At 44.4% G+C, this 22,460-nt stretch overlaps 2 protein-coding genes across 3 annotated transcripts in view; both read left to right on the forward strand.

The window, feature by feature from the left end:
- The first annotated feature begins 10 nt into the window (after positions 1 to 10).
- SCP2 (sterol carrier protein 2) lies at positions 11 to 9,767 on the forward strand. Its single transcript, XM_015870603.2, has 16 exons — positions 11 to 145; positions 422 to 476; positions 801 to 872; positions 1,110 to 1,241; positions 1,694 to 1,758; positions 2,085 to 2,211; positions 2,321 to 2,384; positions 2,631 to 2,717; positions 3,048 to 3,198; positions 3,838 to 3,985; positions 4,427 to 4,534; positions 4,753 to 4,906; positions 6,625 to 6,718; positions 7,257 to 7,386; positions 8,391 to 8,470; positions 8,880 to 9,767. The coding sequence occupies exons 1-16, from the start codon at positions 104 to 106 to the stop codon at positions 8,973 to 8,975; spliced, it is 1,605 nt and encodes a 534-aa protein (XP_015726089.1). The 5' UTR covers positions 11 to 103; the 3' UTR covers positions 8,976 to 9,767.
- Positions 9,768 to 9,877: 110 nt separating this feature from the next.
- The window catches only part of PODN (podocan), a 29,850-nt gene continuing 17,267 nt past the window's right edge, over positions 9,878 to 22,460 (forward strand). Inside the window, exons 1-4 of one of the 2 annotated variants that reach the window (XM_015870605.2) lie at positions 9,878 to 14,008; positions 16,936 to 17,168; positions 18,354 to 18,447; positions 19,952 to 20,016. In XM_015870605.2, coding sequence (XP_015726091.1) covers positions 16,941 to 17,168; positions 18,354 to 18,447; positions 19,952 to 20,016 — 387 coding nt within the window. In that variant the 5' untranslated portion in view covers positions 9,878 to 14,008; positions 16,936 to 16,940. Of the gene's footprint in view, positions 14,009 to 14,039; positions 14,964 to 16,935; positions 17,169 to 18,353; positions 18,448 to 19,951; positions 20,017 to 22,460 lie in introns of those variants that run through there. The other variant, XM_015870604.2, reaches the window with a different exon arrangement.

Raw genomic sequence — 22,460 nt, forward strand, 5'->3', positions numbered from 1 at the left:
AAGGGGCTGTGCGGGGTGTTGCGGTGCAGCCCCGCCTCCCGGACGAGGCCCCGCTCAGCTGAGATCCCGCAGGGTCTGTGAGGAACCAGGGGGTCCCGGCATCATGCAGCGCCGGGTGTTCGTGGTGGGCGTCGGGATGACCAAGGTAACGGGGCGGCCTCGGGGGGTCGGTGCTGCGGGCGGCCCGATTCGTTCCTCGGCCGCACTCGGAGCTGTGCGGACTTTGGCCGCCTGGTTTTGGGTCAGTGAAATGGCTTATGTTAGCAAACGGGATTGGAAACGGATTGCCTCTAAACGTGCTCCTTTATCGCTCTAAAGGCATAGAGTCACTGTGTGTCTCCAGGCCAATACGCCAATCTAGTGAAGGATGTGTTGAATCTGAGTGGTTCATTTTGTTTTTGTTTCTGTTTTTGCTTGTCAGTTTGCAAAGCCCGGTGAGAACAGCGTTGATTATCCCGACCTGGCTAAAGAGGCTGGTAAGTCAGCAGTAAGAAAGCATTTAGCTTGGCCACCGATGCTCTTTTAAGTCAGACGCACATAAAAAGCAAATCGAATCCCCAGCTGATCTTCAGCCCTGCGGGACTGAAGTCAAAAGGATGTTGGAATTGAATCAGACACATCCTTTCCTATCCGTGCATGCTACTCGTGCTACTGGTGACCAACAGCAACCTCTGTGTGTGAATACGGGGCTGACTGGTTGGCTTTTGCTGGGGAAGGAGCTTGCTGACAACCAAGAACACCACAAGCTCATCCTAATGAGAGCTTTTTTCCTTTTCCCCCCAACTTCTCAAACACTTTAGGCCAGAAGGCTTTAGCTGATGCTGGGATTCCATATTCAGCGGTGGAGCAGGCCTGTGTGGGTTATGTTTATGGTGAGTATCATGGTGCTTGGGATACGTGTGTGATGTGTGTGATCCGTGATGCTCGTGGGTGTGAAGTTTATCCACGTCTGAGTGGATAAATCAAGGGGGATCCCATCAATTTCCCATCCTGGTTTCTGAAGTGGATGAGAGATGGTCCAGATGACAGCTCAGACTTTCAGGCCTGAACACTGGCATTGCGTTGTGTTAATGTTATGTCTGGTGTTAATGTTATTTGTTTGCATACAGGTGACTCAACCTGTGGACAGCGAGCCATCTATCACGGTTTGGGTTTAACTGGCATTCCTATCATTAATGTTAACAACAACTGTGCTACTGGATCTACTGCTTTGTTCATGTCCAGACAGCTGATAGAGGGAGGTGAGTTCTGCTCTGCAGCTGAGTAGCTCACAGTCTTTATGTCTACACATACCACTTGCTGCTTCTGTTTCTTAAGTTCCTTTGTGGATTCTGCTACTTTCTTGCACTTAATTGCTTATGTTTCTGTAACAACAACAATGGGAAGGTTCTGTACGGTTATTCTAGTATTACTGGCAGAGATAAAAATGCTTGGTCATGTGAAGTAATTGTTCTCAAACTGTGGAGAACTGTTGTAAAATAAACCTAAGTCCTCTGTTGATCTTTCAGTCTTCAGTAGTAATGTTTTTGTAACAGAACATCCCCATCCCAACTGGACTCACTATTAAAAACTGAGAAGGGAGGAGGAAGGGCTGGTAGATGTAATGGACATTTATTGTAATGAGAAAGCTGATGGTACGTATTGTTATTTATAGTTGCGTTGTGTTCTAAATAGCCAAAACTTTTATTTCAAGGTTTGGCAGACTGTGTTCTGGCACTTGGCTTCGAGAGAATGGCAAAAGGATCCCTTGCTTCGGGTGTAAGTGTCTGAACGTTCTGTATGTCGTTGTGTTGGCCGATGGAAAACACCTCCTTGTTCGCTGAGACATTCACCTAAAGTGAGCTGTTTGACGTGCTGCTGTAAACAGATACAAAATAAACCTTGGGTTATTTTTGACTCATGGAAGCTTGTAATGTGTTTTATGGTCCTGACTGCAGGTACCATGTGCACATTTAGCGTGGAGTTTCAGAATTAATCTGAAGCAGCCCATCATGCTTTTAGTGCTTTGCAAAGAACGTATTTAAGGTGGGATTAATAGAGAATAATGACATCATGATTTACCTTATAGCTGTTTCTCTTCTTAGTTTGCAGACAGAACGAATCCAATGGACAAGCATTTAGAAATCATGATCAATAAATACGGCTTAGCAAGTGCTCCAGTAGCACCGCAGATGTTTGCAAATGCTGGCAAAGAACATATGGAGAAATACGGTATTGTTAAAATACATTTTGCCATAAATTGTCTTTGGTTTTTGCTTCTGTAAAGTCTACAGAAAAAGAATGTGCAACCTCCTTCATTCGTCTCACTTTCTCCTTCCAGGGACAAATCCAGAGTACTTTGCAAAAATTGCATGGAAAAATCACAGCCATTCAACCAACAACCCGTGAGTAAAACACTCCAACTCCACACTGTGTGAGCATGTGTTGCGTGTACATAATTCCTGCAACACTGATGCAGCTGTTAGAAATACTTAGAATATGTTGTTTATTACAGCTGGTAGAGATTCTAAATCCATTGTCTTGTACTGGGTAAAAACAGCTGTATAGTTAGTTGCATGAGAGTGAGATATGAGTAATGCCTTCTCCCAAGGACTGCACTGCAACTAAACCGGTGCCTTTGTTCCCCTCAGGTACTCCCAGTTCCAGAAGGAATACTCATTAGATGAAGTTCTGCAGTCTCGCAAGATCTTTGACTTCTTGACTGTCTTACAGTGTTGGTAAGGAGAGAACTTTGCTTTGGGAAAGCAATTTGTTAAGAGAACTTTGGTAGCTCACCTACTTAAATAAAGCTCTCTTACTATTAAATTCAAAGTTACAGTTTATTGAAAGTATTTCCTAGTTGTTTAGCTGTCATGCTATTCAAGGTTTGTATATATATATATATATATATTAATCCAGTCTGAAGGTCTTCAGCAAACACTTGTGGAATTGGCAGTTACAATTGCATTAGTCAGAAAGCAGTTTTTTCCCTTTCTTTTCAGACTTAATGCTGTGGGAGATGAACATTAATAACTCACAATGATGACCCCTTTTTTTTTTCCCGTTAGTCCAACTTCAAATGGTGCTGCAGCTGCAATTCTGGCTAGCGAGGACTTTGTGAAAAGGCACAAGTTACAGCCTCAAGCTGTGGAAATCCTGGCACAGGTGATGGCTACTGATTTTCCAAGCACGTTTGAAGAGAACAGTTGTATGAAGATGGTAGGTTTCATTCCTATAGTCCATAATAATCAGGGTTTTATTTTGTCCTAATGATAGTGTGGACTGTCAAACAACAAGCAAGCAGACTGTGATTTGGGCAGGTGAAGTGGTTATGGAATAACACTAAGAAATGGATAAACATTAAAAATTGATCTAATTATTTAAAGGCTGCTTAATGGAAACTTGAACTGGAAGAAATGTGGTTTAATTTCTCTGTTTATAAGATGAATAAAACTTTAACCCATTTTCCTTATGTTAATATATCCTTATTCCTTATAATATATCCTATAATATAGGATGTAATATATAATCCTAATAGATATAATCCTTAATATATTTATTATTCACTCAAGGTTATGATTTAGTGTAGGGTTTTTAGAGTTAGGGTTCTGGTTAGGCTGTGTTTGGACTTGATGATCTTCAAGGTCTTTTCCAACCTGGGTAATTCTGTGATTCTATTTCCTTATGTGAATGTAATTCCAGAGCTGAAATAACCTGTTGTGTGGTCATTAAACACTATGGTAGGAGATGCACTAAAGTGAATGAGAACACCACCTCCAGTGGGTTATCTTCCCTTGCAGGATAAATAGAAGCACAATAAAATAGCTGTTTCTTTAATGACATTTTAACTTCTTGCAGGTTGGTTATGATATGACTAAAAAAGCTGCAGAAAAATGTTTCAAAAAGGCAGGTCTAAAACCTACCGATGTGGATGTGATTGAGCTCCATGACTGTTTCTCAGTTAACGAGTTCCTTACCTACGAAGCTCTTGGACTCTGCCCAGAAGGTAACAGCATCAGCAAAGCTTTGTTTTATTCAAATGGAAAGTGCTATGAATATCTTTTTTCTTCTTCATGCAATTAGAGTTGTGTGCTGGGCAGGTATTACATATTTGAATGCCATAATAGCTAACCTGGAGGAAAAAGGAAGCTGCCTGTGTAGTGACATGAAGGAGATGTGCAAATTGTGGGATGTGTTTAACAAATTGTATTACTGTGATTTCTAGAGAAGCACAGGCGTGTACAGCAGTGTGTGTTGTAAGCAAGCACGCGGAGGTGCAGGGCTGTGGGGCTGCAGGGTCTGATGCAGTGTATCTTTGATTTTGTTACGTGCATTTGAGCAAGCACCCAGCTGTTGTCACTAGGTGGTGTATTTCACACAGCCTGAGCACGAATAATGTTCTACAAACCACTGAGCAGTTCTGCTTCTCTACCTATTGCTCCGTCAGGAAAAGCGTGTGAGCTGATTGACAGGGGAGACAACACGTACGGGGGAAAATGGGTCATTAACCCCAGCGGTGGTTTGATCTCCAAGGGACACCCACTGGGTGCCACAGGTAAGAATTCACTGTCACACCTTCAGGTCTGGAGCAGTTTTGGAGCAGGCGGGCTCTTCCCACTGTTAGTACGGGCACGAGGGGTCTAGTTCCACTAGCTCTATTCATTCGTTGTGGTACTTTAGAACTGAGCTTTAGGGTCCGTGTTCCCCAGCCGTGATTCCGTTTAGTTTTGCTCTCCTGGCCGCCCACCCGTCGCTCTGTGCTCGATGTTCCAGGCCTGGCGCAGTGCGCCGAACTCTGCTGGCAGCTGCGCGGCCTGGCCGGGAGGCGGCAGGTGGGCGGAGCGAGGCGGGCGCTGCAGCACAACCTGGGCCTCGGCGGGGCGGTGGTGGTGACGCTGTACGCGATGGGCTTCCCCGGAGCCGCCAGGTGAGCGCCGGGCAGCGGGGGGTGCGAGCTCGGACGGGGGTCGCGTGTGCGGCGGGGGAGGCGGCTCCGAGCGCCGTGTGTGTGTGAGTGGGGCCGGGTGTGCGGAACGATGTGCGCCCTGCACCAACACCTCACTGCAGCCTTCAAATACCTGAAGGGAACCTACAGCCAGGAGGGGAGTAAACTCTTGGAAAGGGCTGACAATAGCAGGACACGGGGAAATGGTTTTAAGTTAAAAGAGGGAAGGTTTAGGTTGGATGTTAGGGGGAAGTTCTTCACTAGGAGAGTGGTTAGGCCCTGGAACAGGCTGCCCAGGGAGGTTGTGGATGCCCCGTCCTTGGAGGTGTTCAAGGCCAGGTTGGACGGGGCCCTGGGCATCCTGATCTAGTAAAGGTGTATGTTTGGTGGCCCTGCCAGGCAGGGGGTTGGAACTACATGATCCTTGAGGTCCCTTCCAACCCGGGTCATTCTGTGATTCTGTAAAACTCGGTATGAGCTTAGAGAGCAGGATCTCTGCATTCACTGAGGGGCAGTGCCTTCCTGTCAGCTGTGGGGGAGCTTTGCAGATGAAGGTTCCCTCAAATAAATGCCTTTATTTCCTATAGGTGACTTCACTTTCATTGGCATAGAGAGCTGTCCTTGTTATTTCATAGGTGCATCCCAAGGCAGAGCATCACAGAGTGGTTTTGTTGGTGCCCCAGTGCCTTCCCAGCACGGCTCTGCTGCCCCGGCCATGGCTGTGGGCATCTCCAGGCACAGAGCACTGCAGCCCTGATATTACCAAGGCCTCAGCCCTCAGCAGTCCGTGTTTCACCTGTATTGAAGGTGTTTGCAGATCCCTGGCTCTCTGAAAGGCTTTGGCACAGGGAGTTCCACCAACGTGTAAGAGACTTTGGAATGAAACAGTGCAGCTGATGTGTTGGGACAGCAGTTACGTAACTGCGCGGTGCTGCGCGTTGTGTAAGTGAGGGAAAGGCAGCGGCATTGCACGCTTAGGAGGTGTGCACAGACCCAGTCATTAGATTCAGATCCTGCCTGTAATCTGCGGGTTTGGTAAGAGTTACCAAGAATTTAAGATATAAGCGATAGCAGAACCTGATTTGTTTTTGGATCAGCTCTTAAATTGATTCTGCTTTTTTTTCTGTAGGTACCTTGTAGCTTTTCATCCTGCATGTACATCATTTATTAGCAGCCATGTGTTGTCTTCAAATGACACAGTCCCTACAATTGCTCCCATAGCAAACACCTACAGGAGTGCTTTGCTCTTAGCACCATGCAAATAAGTTCTGGCAGCACTTCAAGTGATTCTGAAGAATTTAGGACCATTTCTGGGATTACAACAGCTGAACTTCTGGACCCATTCTATAAAGGCGTTTACTTGACCACGCACAAACAAATGTAGTCCATGGAGTCCTTGAGGTGGTGGATGTGCTGTTTCCATCTTTGCACACAGTGTGGCGATAGAGCTGGCTGATTGATCTTGGTTTACTTTCCTTACCACATGCCCTGCCTGCACATCTGAAGTGGCTGCGTGCAGGAGGTGGCTGTGACACTGCTGTCTCACCCTCAGGAAGTCAGCTCTGCTTGGACTTGGTGGGGTTGCCCTGTGTTGCTGAAGCGTTTCATTATGGCTCTTCTCAGTGCTGTTGGTCTGTTTGCATTGATTGGAAGATGTTGAAATTGTGATTAAATGACTTTTTTCTTTTTTTCCCCTCCAGCGATGGCCGAGTTACAGCTGTGCCTCTCAGCGCAGCTGTTGATGGATTTAAGTCGCACTTGGTCTTCAAAGAGATAGAAAAGAAGCTCCAAGAGGTATTTGGGGTCTACTTTTACCTGTAATGCTATTTTAATTTATGGTATGACATGTGCAAAGCCTGGAGGGAATCCAGTAGCATAAATCACCTTTTCATTACTGCTTGTTGAAACAGTTCACTGTCAGATCTTTTCCAGTTCTGTGCCATAAAGCATTTTTTTCAGACAGCCCTTAACCTGTACAAGAGTATTTGAGTAGAGGCCATATACAAGGAACTCACACTAACATGTTTGTTATCTATTGCTTTGTAAGCATGAGTAAAAGAAGAAATCACACGTTGGTAGACAGCAAGACAAGACTGTTGGGGCAGCTGTCTTTTTTGTTTTGTTTTGCTGGATACATTTTAATAAGGAAAGATGGCCATGGGTGCTTTATTCCTTACAGGTTGTTTAAATGAAGGCTAGTAGAGGGGAAATAGTGGTTCTATAGGTAGAAGTTGTTGGTAGAAAGGGTGAAGTTTTTTAAAGTGCTTCCTCTGTCTCTTCTAAAATTCTTCTGAAGAAAGTGAATAACGTGCATCTTATGTGTCTGTTGCAGGAAGGAGAGCAATTTGTCAAGAAAATTGGTGGCGTCTTTGCCTTCAAAATAAAAGATGGTCCTGGAGGGAAGGAGGCAACTTGGGTAGTAGATGTGAAGAATGGAAAAGGCTCAGTAGCAGTTAATTCAGGTCAGTGTTACTTTGTGATGTCATTGCAGAAGATGAATACAATGATTGTAAAGGCTATAAATTCCTGTTCTGCTGAAGTGGTGGTGATGCTGAACAGAAGTGGAGTTAGTGTTACTTTAGTTATAAACTTCTCTTAATATTAACACTTTTATTCTGTGGTGTTCAGGACCAAGACTTCTCCTCCTGTGAATTTTGTGTGTGTGGGTGCATGTTTTGTTTGAGGTACCCATCAGCTGTGTCACTCAACTCCCACAGGGACTAGGAGAGAAGTAAACAGAACTCTTGGTTCGTGGGTTTGTGTGTGTAGTTCTTTATTTGTTAGTTTTTGTTCTGTTTTGTCAGGTGCTCCGTGGCTGGTCTAGCTCATCTGGTTCCTTCTCTGCAACTAGTTAAGCAATAAAACTTACCCAATTCCAATGCTGCATTAGCTGACATAAACTTTAGGCCTGTTTTAAAAAGGGCAGACATAAATAAGAATTGAGGAATGGGTGGTGGGTTTTCAATAGAAGTATTGGAGGTGAAGGGCTTGTACCCTTGCCATGGAAGCGTCTTGTCTGAAACTGCATCTTTTTAATGTAAAGATAAAGCCAAAGATGACACTCTGTTCTCAAAATCTTGCCTGCCTATGAGCCTACATTGTGAAGCTTTTAATTAATTCCAGATCAGTCTCCTTTCACATCTTTCATTTATCTAAGATATTATGGAAAGAATAGTACTCTTTTCTGTTGTGTGGGCAAGATTTTATCAGAGGTTTAGGCTTAGTAATACAGTGTCTGGGAAGATAGGGTGTGTGAAGTTTTTAGTCCTTTACTATATGCTACAATACAGCTCAGATGCACGCTGGCTCTTAAGTAATCTCTTACTGATATTTTCTAATGGCCTTTATTTAGAAGTGCTGCAGGTACCACTGTGCTGATCTGGAATGTTGGCAGATTCTTTGGGGCTCTGCAGCTGGTGATACTGTTCTGTCTGTTTGAATCTTCACAGTCACCTCTGTTTTGCAGATAAGAAGGCAGACTGTACAATTACGATGGCTGACACCGATTTGTTAGCTCTGATGACTGGCAAAATGAATCCTCAGACAGTAAGTGTAACATGGATGAAAGTATGATAGTACCAATATTGGGGGGGACATTTTTGAGTGTATTTCAGCTTAAATTTTTTGAGTAGATCAGAATAAATTATTTGATAATTCCCAGCTGCATGGCTGGGAGGGCTTTCTGATAACACAAGTACTATGCAGTACCAAGTCTATTCTCTTCATGAATCGCAAAGGTAGTAAGTATACTTTCTCAGGCTACTGTTCTTCCTTTTAGTGTCAGAAAATAACAGTTGCTGATGAATGAATGCCGGGTGTCTGACAGAGCTGTTGGAATTACAGTATTGCAGGCCGAGGCCTGCAGGTGTATAACAACACGTAACTTTTGGGAGGAGTATGACTGGGGTAATGAGTTGCATTGCTATTGCATTCATACTATTTTTTTTCTCTCTAGGCCTTCTTTCAAGGCAAATTGAAGATTTCTGGGAACATGGGCATGGCAATGAAACTTCAGAGCCTACAACTTCAGCCAGGAAAAGCTAAACTTTGAGCTTGCTGAAGTAACAGTCAGTACTTCATACTCTTTACAAGAAATTAGAATGATGCTGGATGTTGATAACATGCCACAGACTGGGCTTATTTGGTCCTCTCTCACCTAAATTCAGTGATTAGAGATCTTAACTCGCTTGATAAATTCCATCAGTTTGTAAATGGCAAAGGTTTTTAGGCTAAGCTTGAGGCAATAACTCTTGCAAAAGGTTTATGGTGCATATTATGAAAACAAATTTTTCTTTTAATCTAAGAAAAGTCCTGTAAAACTCAGAGTTGATGAAGGCTGCGTGTTGTTGTCCAGGTTAGTTGGGAAGAGAGTGAGGAAGGTTACAAATAGTTTGATCTATCACTTAAATTAGCATTTTTAAAAGACTGTAATAGGAGATCATGCAAATGCTTTCAGACTTCAGTTCTAACAAATCTGCTGCTGCTTTAATTAAAATGGTCTTATAAGGGGGGATCTCTAACAATGTTTTTAAAATAGCCTTCAGGAATTTGCTATAAAATCCTTTTCTTATTACTACTTTGGAGTTAAATCTATCCACAGGTAGGTGGCAACTAGAACGTTGCTTTGAGATTCATAGAATTTGATAGTGCTTAACCTTGAACAAAGATAAGGTTTGTCAGGAGGGCAGAGAAGGAATATAACCAGTGTTTTCCTGTCTTCTCCTGAGAAAATCTGATGTTGGTCATTAGGAATTTCTTATTTGTAAAAGCTTTAACTTCTGTTTTTGGGAACATGTATTCTGGTTGGGAGTTTAATAGAAAATTAAATATAATTTTCCTGTTCTTCTGTGCATCTCTTCCTTGGATTCGTGACTGAAGATTTCATATTCATGCACTAAATTGAATGTTTGATACAGATTGTCACTCAGGGCTTCTGTGGTCATCCTTTTTTTTCCCTTAGCTTCTGCCCATAGATGCCTCATCAACTCTGTCTCATTACGTGCACATGCCATACGTGGGTCAGGACTGAGGAATTTTCAAGTCTTTCATCATAGTGATGCACCTCTTACTGTTCAGAGCTCCACCCCTACCCATAAGCAGCTGCATGGGCAAGGAATAGGCAGAATCTGCATTAAATGTGGTGAATCTTATGCGTTCCTAAGAGAAACATTATGGAAAGAGTTGGAAGTTTTGTAACTCCAGTCATGTCTGAAACTGAGCAGACCATCCCCGGGCTCCCCAGCACCAAGGAGTGTGTGCCCGCGGGATGCCATGTGCAGGAGTGCTTTGGGGCCTTGTGTGTCCTCCACTGGGCACAGGGCTGTCTGTCCCCATGGCTGCTCCACAGGGTAAGGAGCTGAATGCCTGCCAGCATGGCTCTGTGTTTGTGTGGCTCTTCTCAATCCTTTGCAGTTGAGAGAGGCACAGATACCAGTAATTGCCTCTGCGTTTTTCACTGTGGAACTGACGAGAATTAACACATCACTACAGTGGAATTCTTCTGTCATGATACGCTCCCATTTAACTGGTGTGTTTTTCTTCCCAGTTTTCCCTAAGCTTTTTTTTTTTTTTTAACCCCAAATCAACAGCAGGAGATGGAGCTGCTGCAGCTATTTACATTAAGGTGCTATTTACAAGGTTTCTTCTCCAGCTTTCTGCCACCTCCTCATTCCCAGCAAACAAGGTGCATTATCCTCACAAATCCCGACGCTCCTCAAGAGCCATCTCATGTGGCAGAAGGTGAGAAAGTTCAAGAGCACAAAGGAAAACCTGTGTTGCTGAGAAACAGGGACAGTGACCACCTGTAAGAATAACATCAGTTAAGTATTTTGAGATCCCAAACTTAACAGAAATGGCTTTTGTTGTTGTATTAAGGAAGCTACCATGAAATGTATGGGTTTTCTTTCATAAAAGAAAGGTTAGCTGTGATTAGTGACTGCTGTGGAAATATCTTAGCTTGGTTATCTCCAAAAGGAATTACTTGCAAAATTCTCCTCAACGCTGGGGGGCTGCATAGCAATGTTTACTGCAGATCTGGGAAGTTGTCTCCTTGAGGATGCTCGGACTGTGTAAAATACTCCACCTAGTGACAGCAGTTGGATGTTTTAACAAAATCCCGCAACAAATAAGGGAAACTCTGCGTTGGATACTTCAGTCCTGGAGCCCTTTGTCTCACAAGTTTGCCGTGTTATTTCATGCAGTTGTCCAACACTTTAATTTGCCTTCTGTGCTTCTCTAGAGAGACAGTCACCCACCAATTTGTTAAATACTTCCCACAACTTACACATCTTTATGTCACTATGCAGGCATGAACTTCATGAAGTTCAGTCACATCAATGTTGGCAGGTTTTAGGCAGCAGGATGAGCTGGGCCAGGCTGCATAAGGGCTGCATGCTGTGCCCCCTATAGGGCATGCTGCAGCACAGTGAGGAGCCCTGGGAGCACTCTTAATAAATAGACACTGGAGTACACTGGGTGTTCCTGGGAGGGCCTCTAGGGCACCTTAGAGCTCACTTGGGGGGCTGTATTTGTACTACTGTGGTCTTGAGTAAGCTTGAGGAGTCCTGGGGGTCCTCTGTTGCATGCTAAGGACACTATAGCGCACCATAGGTGTTATGGGAGCATTCCAGTGTGTCTTAGACTGCAGAGGGAGGATCTGAATGTCTTCTAGGGCACACTGGGAAGCCTCTAGTGTGGCTTAGAGCACATTCAGGGTCTCTGGGAGTGCTCCAGCATGCCCTGGAGTACCCTGGGGGACTCTATGGAGTCCTCTAAGTGCACGCTAGGAAGCTTCTAGGACAAACTAGAACACAGAGGATGTATTTATTGACCCAGGGAGGCCTCTACAGCCTGTAGAAAGCAGTGAGGTTTCTTTCTTTGGAGTCTTATGCATCTAAGTGCACAGAGGGGGCTATAAAACATGCTGGGCAGTTGCAGGAATCTCCTATGGTGTCTAAAATACGCTGGAGTGCCTTGCTGGCCTCTAGGGCAAATGAGGAAGCCTCTAGTGCACCCTACAGCACAGGGACAAGCTCTGTGATTTTTCTGGTTCGCTGCCTATCTCTGCTTACCAGTGGTGGTGAAGTGCGATGGTGGGGAACACTGAGGCACAGAGACACGGAGGAGCTCAGTTGTTGGGGCTGCAGTACTGTGTAGCCATGCTGGGTGTCCAGCTGGGATGAGGGATCAGTGACTTGTGTGTTGTGGCTTTTCCAAAGGGTCAGAAAGGGCTCTGCCCTGTGGGCCTGTTGGGGATACAGCTCTGAGCTGCTGAGGCTGCTGTGACCCCAGGACAGGGTCAGTTCTGTAGGGCCTGAAGCTGCAGCCCTCACATGCCCGGTTCATCTGAGAGCTGTTTAAACTGTCACCTCCTTGGAACAGGAACTCATCGCTTCCTGCTTCACAGAGCGCTGAGCTGGATGTCAGCTCTTGTTTAACGGAGAAGAATAAGATTGCAATAAGCCTGATGGATAAAAGGCAGGAAAAAGTCCCAGCTATGAGAAATCAACCTTCGTGGAAGCAAACCACATGTGGAGAGCAAATGCTGGAGAAAGAAACACAGCGAAACACAACAAGTGGAAAAAATTCACTTATTACCTAAGTAAACAGAGGGGTAATTTGTTGGAGTAACAGCGTGAGCTGCTCTGTACTGTATATCTGAACAAGAATTCATTGCTCAGAGAAGAGCAGATGACTTTATAAGACACTGTGTGGTTGTTCTGGGAAATGTTAGTTATTTACTGTTGGTATAGTAACAATCACCCCAGTAATGCTGCAGCAAGCTCAGAGGAACATGTATGGCGTAAAGCAAGTACAAAATATGCTGGGTCTGTGTCCCATATTTCAGGTAGATTAAAAGCAGTCGTGGATTCTTTTATCATTATTATTATTATTGTTTGAATAGTACTTATCCTCTGGGAGAACAAACATCTTAAAATTCATTTGGATCAACACACAGATGCCAATAGGCAGTTGGCCAGGCTCTGCTGTGCATACTTGGGTTTGAAAAATACTTCCTTTCCTGCCTTGGAGACAAAAACGCCTTTTACTCTCAGTGTTTTGATTGTTCATTTTTTAAAGCAAATGACAGCAAGTTACTTAAAAGATTGTTAATAGGCTTTGCTCTCTGCTTTCAATTAAAGGCACAGCGTCAGCGTGCAGCACTGGACCCTTGAGGAACGTCAGTGTTTGTGTAGTCTTGTTTAAATTGGGTAACTAAAGCTGGAAGTAAAGAATGTTTCATGACATGTTGATACAACTAAACCTTAACCCTCCTGACTGCCTTGTGCCTCACTCCGTGCTTATCGCAAGGAAGCTGATGTAATGCTGCCGACTAAGCCAGCGTTCTTGCACCTTCCTAAATATGCTCATGCTCTGATAGATCTGCTTACACCTTCTGTTCTCTTCCCTGTTGTTTTTTGACTGGGATGTGCTTTATTTGTTTATGCTGTCCATGCCATTTAAAGAGTGACCGTACCAGAATTTAAACTACATTATCAGCCTCATGTTCTGAACCTGAATGTTGCTTTGTTTAGACTGCAGCTACCACTGCAGGGAGGGCACAAAGACTTGGGTCAGACTGGAGATTCTGAATGCAGCTGATTCTAAGTTGTGAGTCCTGCAGTGGAATTTCTTTCCTCCGAAAGCACCAGAAAACCAGAGTGACAGAAGCAGTGGCTGCCTTACACCACTCTGTTCCTCTATCAGAAGACTGGGGTGAGCCGGGGGATCTCCCAGCATCAACACACTGCTGTCCCCTCCCTGAAAACACAGCGTTAATCTTCTTGTATGGTTTCAGGGTGCTGTGATAAAGAGGAGCAAGCAAATCCATTCTGGATCTCCGAATCAGTGAGATTAAGCAGCCAGCTTTGCTTTGTTGTTGTTGTTGTTTCAGTAGAAGCACACTTCCCACAGCAACTTCTGCAACTTACACGTGGCACAGAGGAGGATCGGTTCCAGTTGATATGAGCCTGGAAGAAGAGAGGGAGGAAATAACTTAATTGCTTTAGACTTCAGTTCAGCTTGAGAATACAGCAAGAAGGTCAGATTCTTGGTGAGGAGAGATCCTCTGCAGGTCTTGTGAAGGTACTGTGTGCTGCAGGGCAATCGCCAAACAGGTGGCTGTATTTAAAGATGTAATTCCATTGCCAGTGACAGACAGCTGCGTTGTTTTCTTGGAAGTATTGGTGCCCTTGGAGCACCCTATGCTATAAACAGCGTGCTCCTCTCTTTTTACCAAGGGGAAAGAAATAGGAAATGTGAGATTTTGGGGCTAATAGTGGCTGGAGTAAGTTGAGGGGGAGGGTTTTGATGTTTCATGCTATAATATGGGGCTTAGAAAATATATAAGAGATTGGATAAATAGGTGTTACGTTAAACATTAGGGCTTTGCTTCTGAGACATTTGTCATTTCACAGCCTTTGTACCCCTGGTCCCTGAAGATCAGCTGATGTGTTTAAAATCAGGGGAAATAAAAGGCGGCAAGATGAAATCCAGGACAAGCTGTGGGTCTGTCTGCTCCTGGCTAATCTGAACCAGGCCCCAGGGAGCGGGAGGACATTCCCACCTGGAGTTCAGATTTGGTGTTGAATGCGGCTGAAATGAAAGGTCTGGTGGCAGGCAGTGCAGCTGCAGTGCAGTGCTAAAGCACACGCCGCCTCTGCTGCTGTCAAACCCAGCGTGCTTTCTTTTGGCATCTCTCACAGATCTTGTGAACTGCACTGACAAAAAGCAGTGGGAGATAGTTTCTTGCCCAAGTCTTTATATTCGGACTATAGCTGCTTCCTCTTTCCTTCTCACATTTTCCCATATGGTGATTTGGAAAATTCCTCTCTGATTTTGCTGGGAAGTGCAGAAAACTCGTTGGTAGGGGGTTTTGCCTGTTACTCTGCTTCTGCTGCTCACATCTGAAACGGATCTGGCTCGGAAAGAGGAGACTTGCTCTGAGCTCAGCGTGTGTAACTGACATGGCATGAGCCGAGGGAGCCTGTGGGAGCACGGGGAACGTTCTTCTCCATTCATCTGGTCTCTGACAGCAGAGGTGAGTTTCTCAGCACTTCATTGCTCTATAAGCCTGTTGGTCAGACCCCGTGCTGCAGCCCGCCTGGCAGCCGCGGCTCTCAGAGTTCAGCATAAGTCACTAATTTGCTTAACCTGTTGATAGTGAAGGAGAGGCTGTTTTCTCAGCTGTGTGTGTGTGTTGTGTGAGAACGTGCGTGGAGAACCAACAGATATAGAGGTGAGGTGTTTTGAGTGTCATTCTGCTGTTAGCTGAGGTGATTGTAAGCAATGAGGAACTACTGACATCCTGATGCTTCAGCTCAGCTCTTGAGAGGTCCCTTGTGCAGCACGCAGCCTCTGGGGCTGCACAGCAGCAAAGTGGTTCTGCCTGGACTCAGAAAGGTGCAGCCACAGAAAACCCTGTAGTGGCTTTTAGTGAAACTTCAGTCTATGGGTGAAGGAGTCCGGCAGCAACGGAAGAGTTTCTTAACAAGGATTTGGATTAGGCTCATGGGAATGAATTTAAACGGAGTGAGTTACTTCAGGCTTTCTTTGAACTGAAAGAAAAAAGCCGTGCCTGGTTTTACTGCCTGCACTCCAGATGCAGGCAGATGTTTGTGCATCCCAAGTGTGTCCCGGTGGCACCGGAGCAGCATTCCCTGCAAAGGCATCACAGCAGCAGCATGCGAATTGAGGGCAGTGGGGTGAGGTTGTCTCAGCAGCTCTGCTGTACAGCTGATGCAGTATTTCATGCTTTCATTTTTTCCTTCCTTGGCTCGTTTTCATGCTGAACATTTCAGCTATAGATGTGGAAATGTCAGCATGCAGCAAACACAGCCTGATACTAACCATGATGTAACTTGCTATGGAAAGCGTTGGCACTGTTACAGCAGGGCTGGCTTTGATCTATATGCATCTTTGGGTTTTACTGCCTTCAGTTTTGTTTGTAGACACCTGTAAGAGGAAGCGATCGAGGGGGGAATATTGTGTTATAGATCTGATATCTCGCACTTCCTGAAGTTATTTTCTGGGATTATTTTCTCTAAGATTTCTGAAATATTTCCTGAGGTGAGGTCACCAAATACTGTGGATTTTACTAATCCACTGCTGGCACACTCATATGGCCAATTTTGATCTCACTATTAATATCTAGCTATATCGCCGTATAAGGAAAACCATCTGATCTCGGGTATTTTTTATAAAGGAGATTAATATCATGACATTCAGATATGGAAGCTGTGGAATAGTGGAGCAGGGTAAGAGGGATCAAGCAAACAATGTTAAATGCTTAAAATTACCCAGCGTGTTTGTAGCAGACCAGAACCAAACCGAAACAGTCCATGTCTCAGGCCAGAGCTCTGTCCTGTAGTGCCACCTTCTATTTCTTCAAGTGTAAGTCAATGTTTAAAGACATTAAGATGTCTGTGACTCATAGCAGGATTTCCCAGTGCTTTCCATGTGCCCAGAGTGTGGGGAGTTTCAGCAGGTGCAGGTGGCAGACCCTGGGGCTGCAAAGGGAGCCGTGCTGGTGCTGCCAGCCTGCCCTGTGAGATGGGGTGAGTGGAGTACATGGAAAAAAGCCATGATTTGTTCTGAGCACAAATCATTAAGTGTGAAATCTGAGAAGGGCAAGGAATGAGGCCGAGGGCTGCGGCAGGGCCAGCTGGCTGCTGGGCAGATGCTCCACCGCTGTTTGCATTACTGTAACCTGCTGCCAGCAGGATGAACGCTGAGCACCAGCCAGGCCTGGGAGGTTCAGGTGGGCACTGTCCAGGCGCAGCATGAAGCCCATTGTGGGTTCACAGCTCAGAGGTTGGCGCTGCGCAGTGCAGGACTGTGTACCTTAGCAAGACTCAACTCCCTGCTGATAACTGCATGGAGTGGTGCGATGGCAATTACAGAAATAACATTGCATAACCTCCTGTATAAACCTCCAGGATCATCTGGCGTTTCTCAATATGAACAATGCAATAAACACTGTGAGGGGTCACCAACCCCTCTGTCTGTTCCAGGGGCGATGCCAGCCGGCGGCCGGGAGCTGCTGGTGCTGGTGCTGCTGGCGCTGGGCTGTGCCGCCACCATCGACTTCGAGGGTGTCGTGGGAAGGAGGCGCCCACCGGGCCCGGCCTCCGGCTGCCCCCGAGACTGCGGCTGCACCCAGGAGGGCGTCGTGGATTGCGGTGGCATCGACCTGAAGGAGTTCCCGCTGCTGCTGCCTGAGCTGACCAACCACCTCTCGCTGCAGGTAAAGGCCTCCATCTCCCGGCATGGCTCAGTCCTGCCTCTGGAAGCAGCAGGCCCGGTGCTGGTGCTGCACCCAGTGCACCCTGTTCCCCTCATCCACCATCTCAGGGTCTCCTTTCCCCCACCCCACCATTCCTGTCCCCACACATCAAGGGAGGAAAAAAGGGTGGATTTTTTTCCTCCATATTCTCTCCCCAAGTCCAAGAGAAGAATTTTTGTCCAAAATAAGAATTGCTTTTTGTGGTGCAGGCCTTTGATTTTGAGTTGACTGTGAAAAACATGGGCTAGGCTCCTTTAGTTAATACATTTACTGGCAGCTCTACATGGGAGCTCTATGGCCTTAAGTTACACCAGGCAGGTTGATATCAGGTTGGATATGAAGTCCCTGTGGCACTGAGGGATGTGGTCAGCAGGCAGTATTGGTGGTAGGTGGGCAGTTGGACCAGATGATCTTACAGGTCTTTTCCAGCCATCATGATTCCACAATTCTATGTATTAGTTAAAGTATTTTAAGCAGAGTGTGCCCAGGGAGCACGGATCCTGTCTCTAATGCCAAAAGCAGGAAAACTACTTTGGAGCAGCAGCTGTCACTCTGTGTATTAGCTTGGCTTCCAGTACAGCAGGTCCTTCTTCAGTCTCCTAGATGCTAAGACACTCAATTCACAAATGGTCTAAATGTTAGCAAGCTTGTCAATGAAAATGTGACAGTAATCACTCCTGGCAGTAAAGCCAGTGGTAGGGAATGCAGTTTGACTCTTTGCTCGTGACAAGTTTGCAGCGGGACAAAAATCCTTCATGTTAAAAACAACACTCAAATAACAGCAGCAGTAAACCTGAAGTTCCACGGTGCCAACCTTGTAGCAAATGCTTTGCTGCAACTTCAGGGCTGTGGCAAATGGATGATAGGTCTTGCCAGGCATGATCGCACTCTGTGCTAACAGTGCATAAATTGGATATTTATAGAGATGGACACAGGCTACAGAATTTGCTTCAGGCCTTGAAATGCTGCTGAGTTTTGCTGTATTGGCTTTGAGATCCAAACTTGGCTCATTACGGAGAAAAAGCTGTTGACAATGATTTGACATGGTGGGTTCATTTCCAGATTTTATTGAAGTTCACAGTCTGGGTTTTATTGGGAACTTTCTTGGACTGCTTTGCTGATGATTAACGCTCTCCGTTTTCTTAGAACAACCAGATAGAAGAAATCTTTCCAGAAGAGCTTGCTCGTCTTCACAGATTGGAAACTCTAAATCTGCAAAACAACAGGCTGACTTCAAAAGGTAAGGTGGAAGAGCTGGGAAGGGCAGAGCAACCCCAGCCCTGTGACGGCTGATAGGAAAAGCTGTAAGACTTTGTGGACTGACTTGACTGCAGTGGTTTTCTGTAAGCATCCCACAGATCGTGAAGGCATTTTATCATCTGAAACATAATTCTCAGTGCTTAAAAATGCAGTTGTACTGAACCAGAGGAGGAGAGCTGGCAGCAGCACTGTGTACTGTGGCGTGAGATCCTATCCAGGAAACTCCCTCCAGTCCCTCAGGCACATCAATGCAATGCACTTGAGAACCAGAAATGTCTACATGCTGAATGATTTCCTTTTGACTGACCTTGTTTCTTAATCCACTCGTTTAGTTCAGCCAGTTGCTGCAGTTTAGTCCAGTTTGGTCCTTGCTGAATTAAATATAATAGAAATAATACAGATTACAAATAACTCAAGTTCTGCCCTTTAAAAAACAATGTGATTTTTGTAGGCAGGTGTTGCTTGCTAAGTCTAATGTTTATTGGAGAGACCTGACAACTGCCCAGTCAGGAAAGCAGAAAGAGCTGGAGTAAAAAGTAAGAGAGCAGGGTGCACAATACAAAAGGTATAATTGTTAGCTTTCATGTCAGCCAGTTGCTCTGAATGCTCCTGCAATCTTTATTGCAAAGATAGGGAACGGCTTTGATTGAGAATGCAGACATTTCTTAGAACCCAAAGCGTATCATTCTTGCATAGTACAAGGAAAACTGCTTAATACATTCTGGCTTTAATATTATTACCTTTTGGATGTGGTGTTTCTTTACAAACCTCAACGCAACCCTAAGTTTCGTGTATGCTTTGATATGGGATTTAGCTTCACCCTTCACTTTTGGTTATCTCAGTGCCAGGTGAAAGTGGCACTTGCACACTTGCCATAGTGACAGAAATAGTGCCTGTGTGATCATCAGTGTGGAGCAATTCAGCTGAAAAGTAATAATTATTGGAGGGCGATTAGCTTTGAGCTGCATCAACTCTGAGCTGGTTACTGCATGGCTACATAGATTGTGGGGAAACAGAATGAAAGAGGAGTTACAACATGCAGCTACTGATGTTATGATGGCAACCTCACAGTCATAGATCATACTGATCTGATCAGTAAACAGCCTCAGATTATGTCCTGCCAAGAGAAGCTATCTGCAGATTCATTTAAAAAGTGACAAAATAAACTTCTCAGATAGCGTGGTTGCTGCAAGCACCGATAATCAGTTGTACAGCAAGTCTATACCTGCTCTGTATATGAATCCTGCCAGAGGGGTTGGCCACCAGCCCTGCCTGCTTAACCTTTCTAATGGTCTTACATTGCTCTTAATGCTCTGTTTTGTTTTGGTTTGTTTTTTATAGTTCTGAAACGGGTTGTTTCAATGAAGAACTTTTAAATCTTGTATTAAAATATTCTCTGAAAGAGAAAGATGCCCTCTGGTACTTCTGAGCAAGGAGGCCACAGAAGGCCAGTGTTTCTAATCAGTATTTTTCTTGTTTTTAAGGGCTGCCTGAGGAAGCATTTGAGCATCTGGAGAACCTGAATTACCTATACTTGGCAAACAATAAGGTAAGAGGCTCACAGGGCTTTCAGAATTCTTTTCTAGCTGGGTTCTGAAAGCTAAACAAGCAAATCTTCTATTCTTTTTTAAAATATATATCCTATGTAAGTATAGTTGTCCTAAAGCGATGTTCTAGTGAAGGTTCGTTTAAGGTCAAGGCAAGCATTGAGTATTATAAAAACTTAGAAGGTACACACAGCAGTATATTTGCAAGGTCTATCTTATGCAACCAAGTGAAACACACAGTTGGTAGCTGCCTGTATGCAAACAAGCTGTGGGGTAATGGTGCAAGATGTTGCCTTTCTCATCAGATGAGGCTGGGTTGAAAAATCTGTGAACAAATACATCCTACTACCTGTGTATATATATGTATATATATACATCCTGTGCCATCAGGATCAGGAAAATGCCATCTGGTTTCCCTGGACCCCCATTCTCATTGGGTGCATTGTGGGGGGATACCCACACACAGTGAAACCAAGCATGTAATTAATTCATTATTTTACCTGCAGTGGTAGGATCTTCTTCAATGAAGAAGATCACAACTGGGGGATACAAGTTGGATGTTGGATGAGTTGAAACATCAGACAGAGCTTCTTTTGCCTACAAATACCCTTCCCTTCCTCTCTCTCTCTCCCCCTGTATATGCATTTATATGCATGTCTGCACATATATTTTATTATTCTTTTAAAATCTGTGACCCTTTGATGTTTCATTTATTTACATGTGGTCACACTGAGATTTCAGTCAGGCCGAGGCATTTCCAGAATCACTCCACGATTTTCTGTATGGAGTTATTGAGAATAGAACCCATTCTTTAGTACAGTAACACTGTGTTCTTTTCTCTCTTTCAAGCACCATTTCCATATAACAATCTTGGCAGTTAATAAGTCCATAAAAAGGAACAAGCCAGTCTGTGACTCATATTCCAGTACTTTGCACTCCGGTTTTCCCTGTGTGACAAAACAAAATGTTTGGGGTTTCTGGCTTTACTGCAGAGGGAAAAGGATCCCAATAGAAAATGCAGACATCAGCGAATGTCAGAACTAGTTATGGTGAGAAGTTGTGGACCCACAAAAATAACACATTTCTTTGTAAATCACGAGCCAGGAGAAACCATATTGGCTTCAAACTGCATCCACTCTGCCCTGGGAAATGCTGCAGATCAAGTAACTGTGGTAGCTGGAGGGGAGCAGGGATTTGCTGGTAGTTTGCTCCTTGTTTTATGGGTTATCTTCACTTGTGATCCCGTCAGATGTTATCTTTCATTAAATGAGCTTAGTTGGTTGGAGAAATGAAATATCATAATAAAGTGTAATAAGTGCTTATTGGACGCAGTAGTTTCCTATTGAATTTTTCATCACACTCATAGTATGTATTAATCACAGTGTAGCTACCCTGAGCCCTGTTGATAACTGAAGGCTCTCCTACTAAACTATAGGCCATATCCTGAGCTGTCACTGTTGTTTACTGTAAGCTGGTGATTTTGGTGGCAGCAGTTTTTGCATCTCCAAATATTCCCATAGTGATGGGGGATTCACTTGGATCCAATGCTTTTGTTTATGGTTTGCTTATGGTACACAAGAAAATTTGTTTCAGACAAATGATACCTTTTCTATAGGACTTCTAAGTTCATTGCTTTGCTGCTTGTTATTAATGGAGAAACAATATCTGCCATATGGAAGATTCCATAGTAAAGCTGCAAGAAAACTGCATCTGCAGAAATGCAGGTTGCTTCTTATTAGGCAACATATCAGATGAAGCTACTCAGTCACCTTGGTTTTGTTAAGTTACAGCAATCCAGCATTAATCCTTCAAGCAATCAGCCACTGGACATCAATCAGTCTCATGGCTAAGTGCTGAAATGCCAAAGATGAGTCCTGTGCAAGTGAAAACTCTCTTTGAATGAAACTTTTCTTTCTTGTGGTTCAGATGTTTCTCATTTCACATATCCGAGCCATTCCTTTTGTTCTGTGCAAGTTATGACCCAATAAACTGGATTTCAGCAGAAAAGCTTCAATGTGCCACTGTATATGAAAATGATTAACTCAATTTCCTGTTTTTTTCACTGTTATGTCGTGATAGTGACATAGTTCTTTCTGATGAACTGTCAGACCTTCCTGATCAGATATGGGTCCACTTGCACGATATCCTATTTCCCAGGTCAGGAGGTGACAGACTACCAGTAAATTCGAGGGCTTTAGAAAACAAAAAAAGTCAGTATCTCTGTAGAAGAGTCTTTCAAAGTCCTTCAGAGTGTACATAAAGTATTTGATTAGTTGTTTCACTAGTACTATAGTTAACATGTGTAAGCATGGTAGCACATGCCTGCTGCAATTCAGTAGTCTTCTGCTTATGCACTAAAGACTTGTATCTAAGCATTGTGCTGAGAATTTCTTTCCTAGCATTAAATCTTCTGGGTTTGTGCTTTCCACAGAATTGCCCTCTGACT

Source organism: Coturnix japonica, chromosome 8, assembly GCF_001577835.2.
Source record: "Coturnix japonica isolate 7356 chromosome 8, Coturnix japonica 2.1, whole genome shotgun sequence".
Classification (NCBI taxonomy): Eukaryota; Metazoa; Chordata; class Aves; order Galliformes; family Phasianidae; genus Coturnix; species Coturnix japonica.

Coding starts and splice junctions, on each gene's coding strand:
- SCP2 (XM_015870603.2), top strand. CDS start 104: ATGCAGCGCCGGGTGTTCGTGGTGGGCGTCGGGATGACCAAG. Junction 1,242..1,693: donor CAGACAGCTGATAGAGGGAG/GTGAGTTCTGCT, acceptor TTTTATTTCAAG/GTTTGGCAGACTGTGTTCTG. Junction 2,385..2,630: donor AGCCATTCAACCAACAACCC/GTGAGTAAAACA, acceptor TGTTCCCCTCAG/GTACTCCCAGTTCCAGAAGG.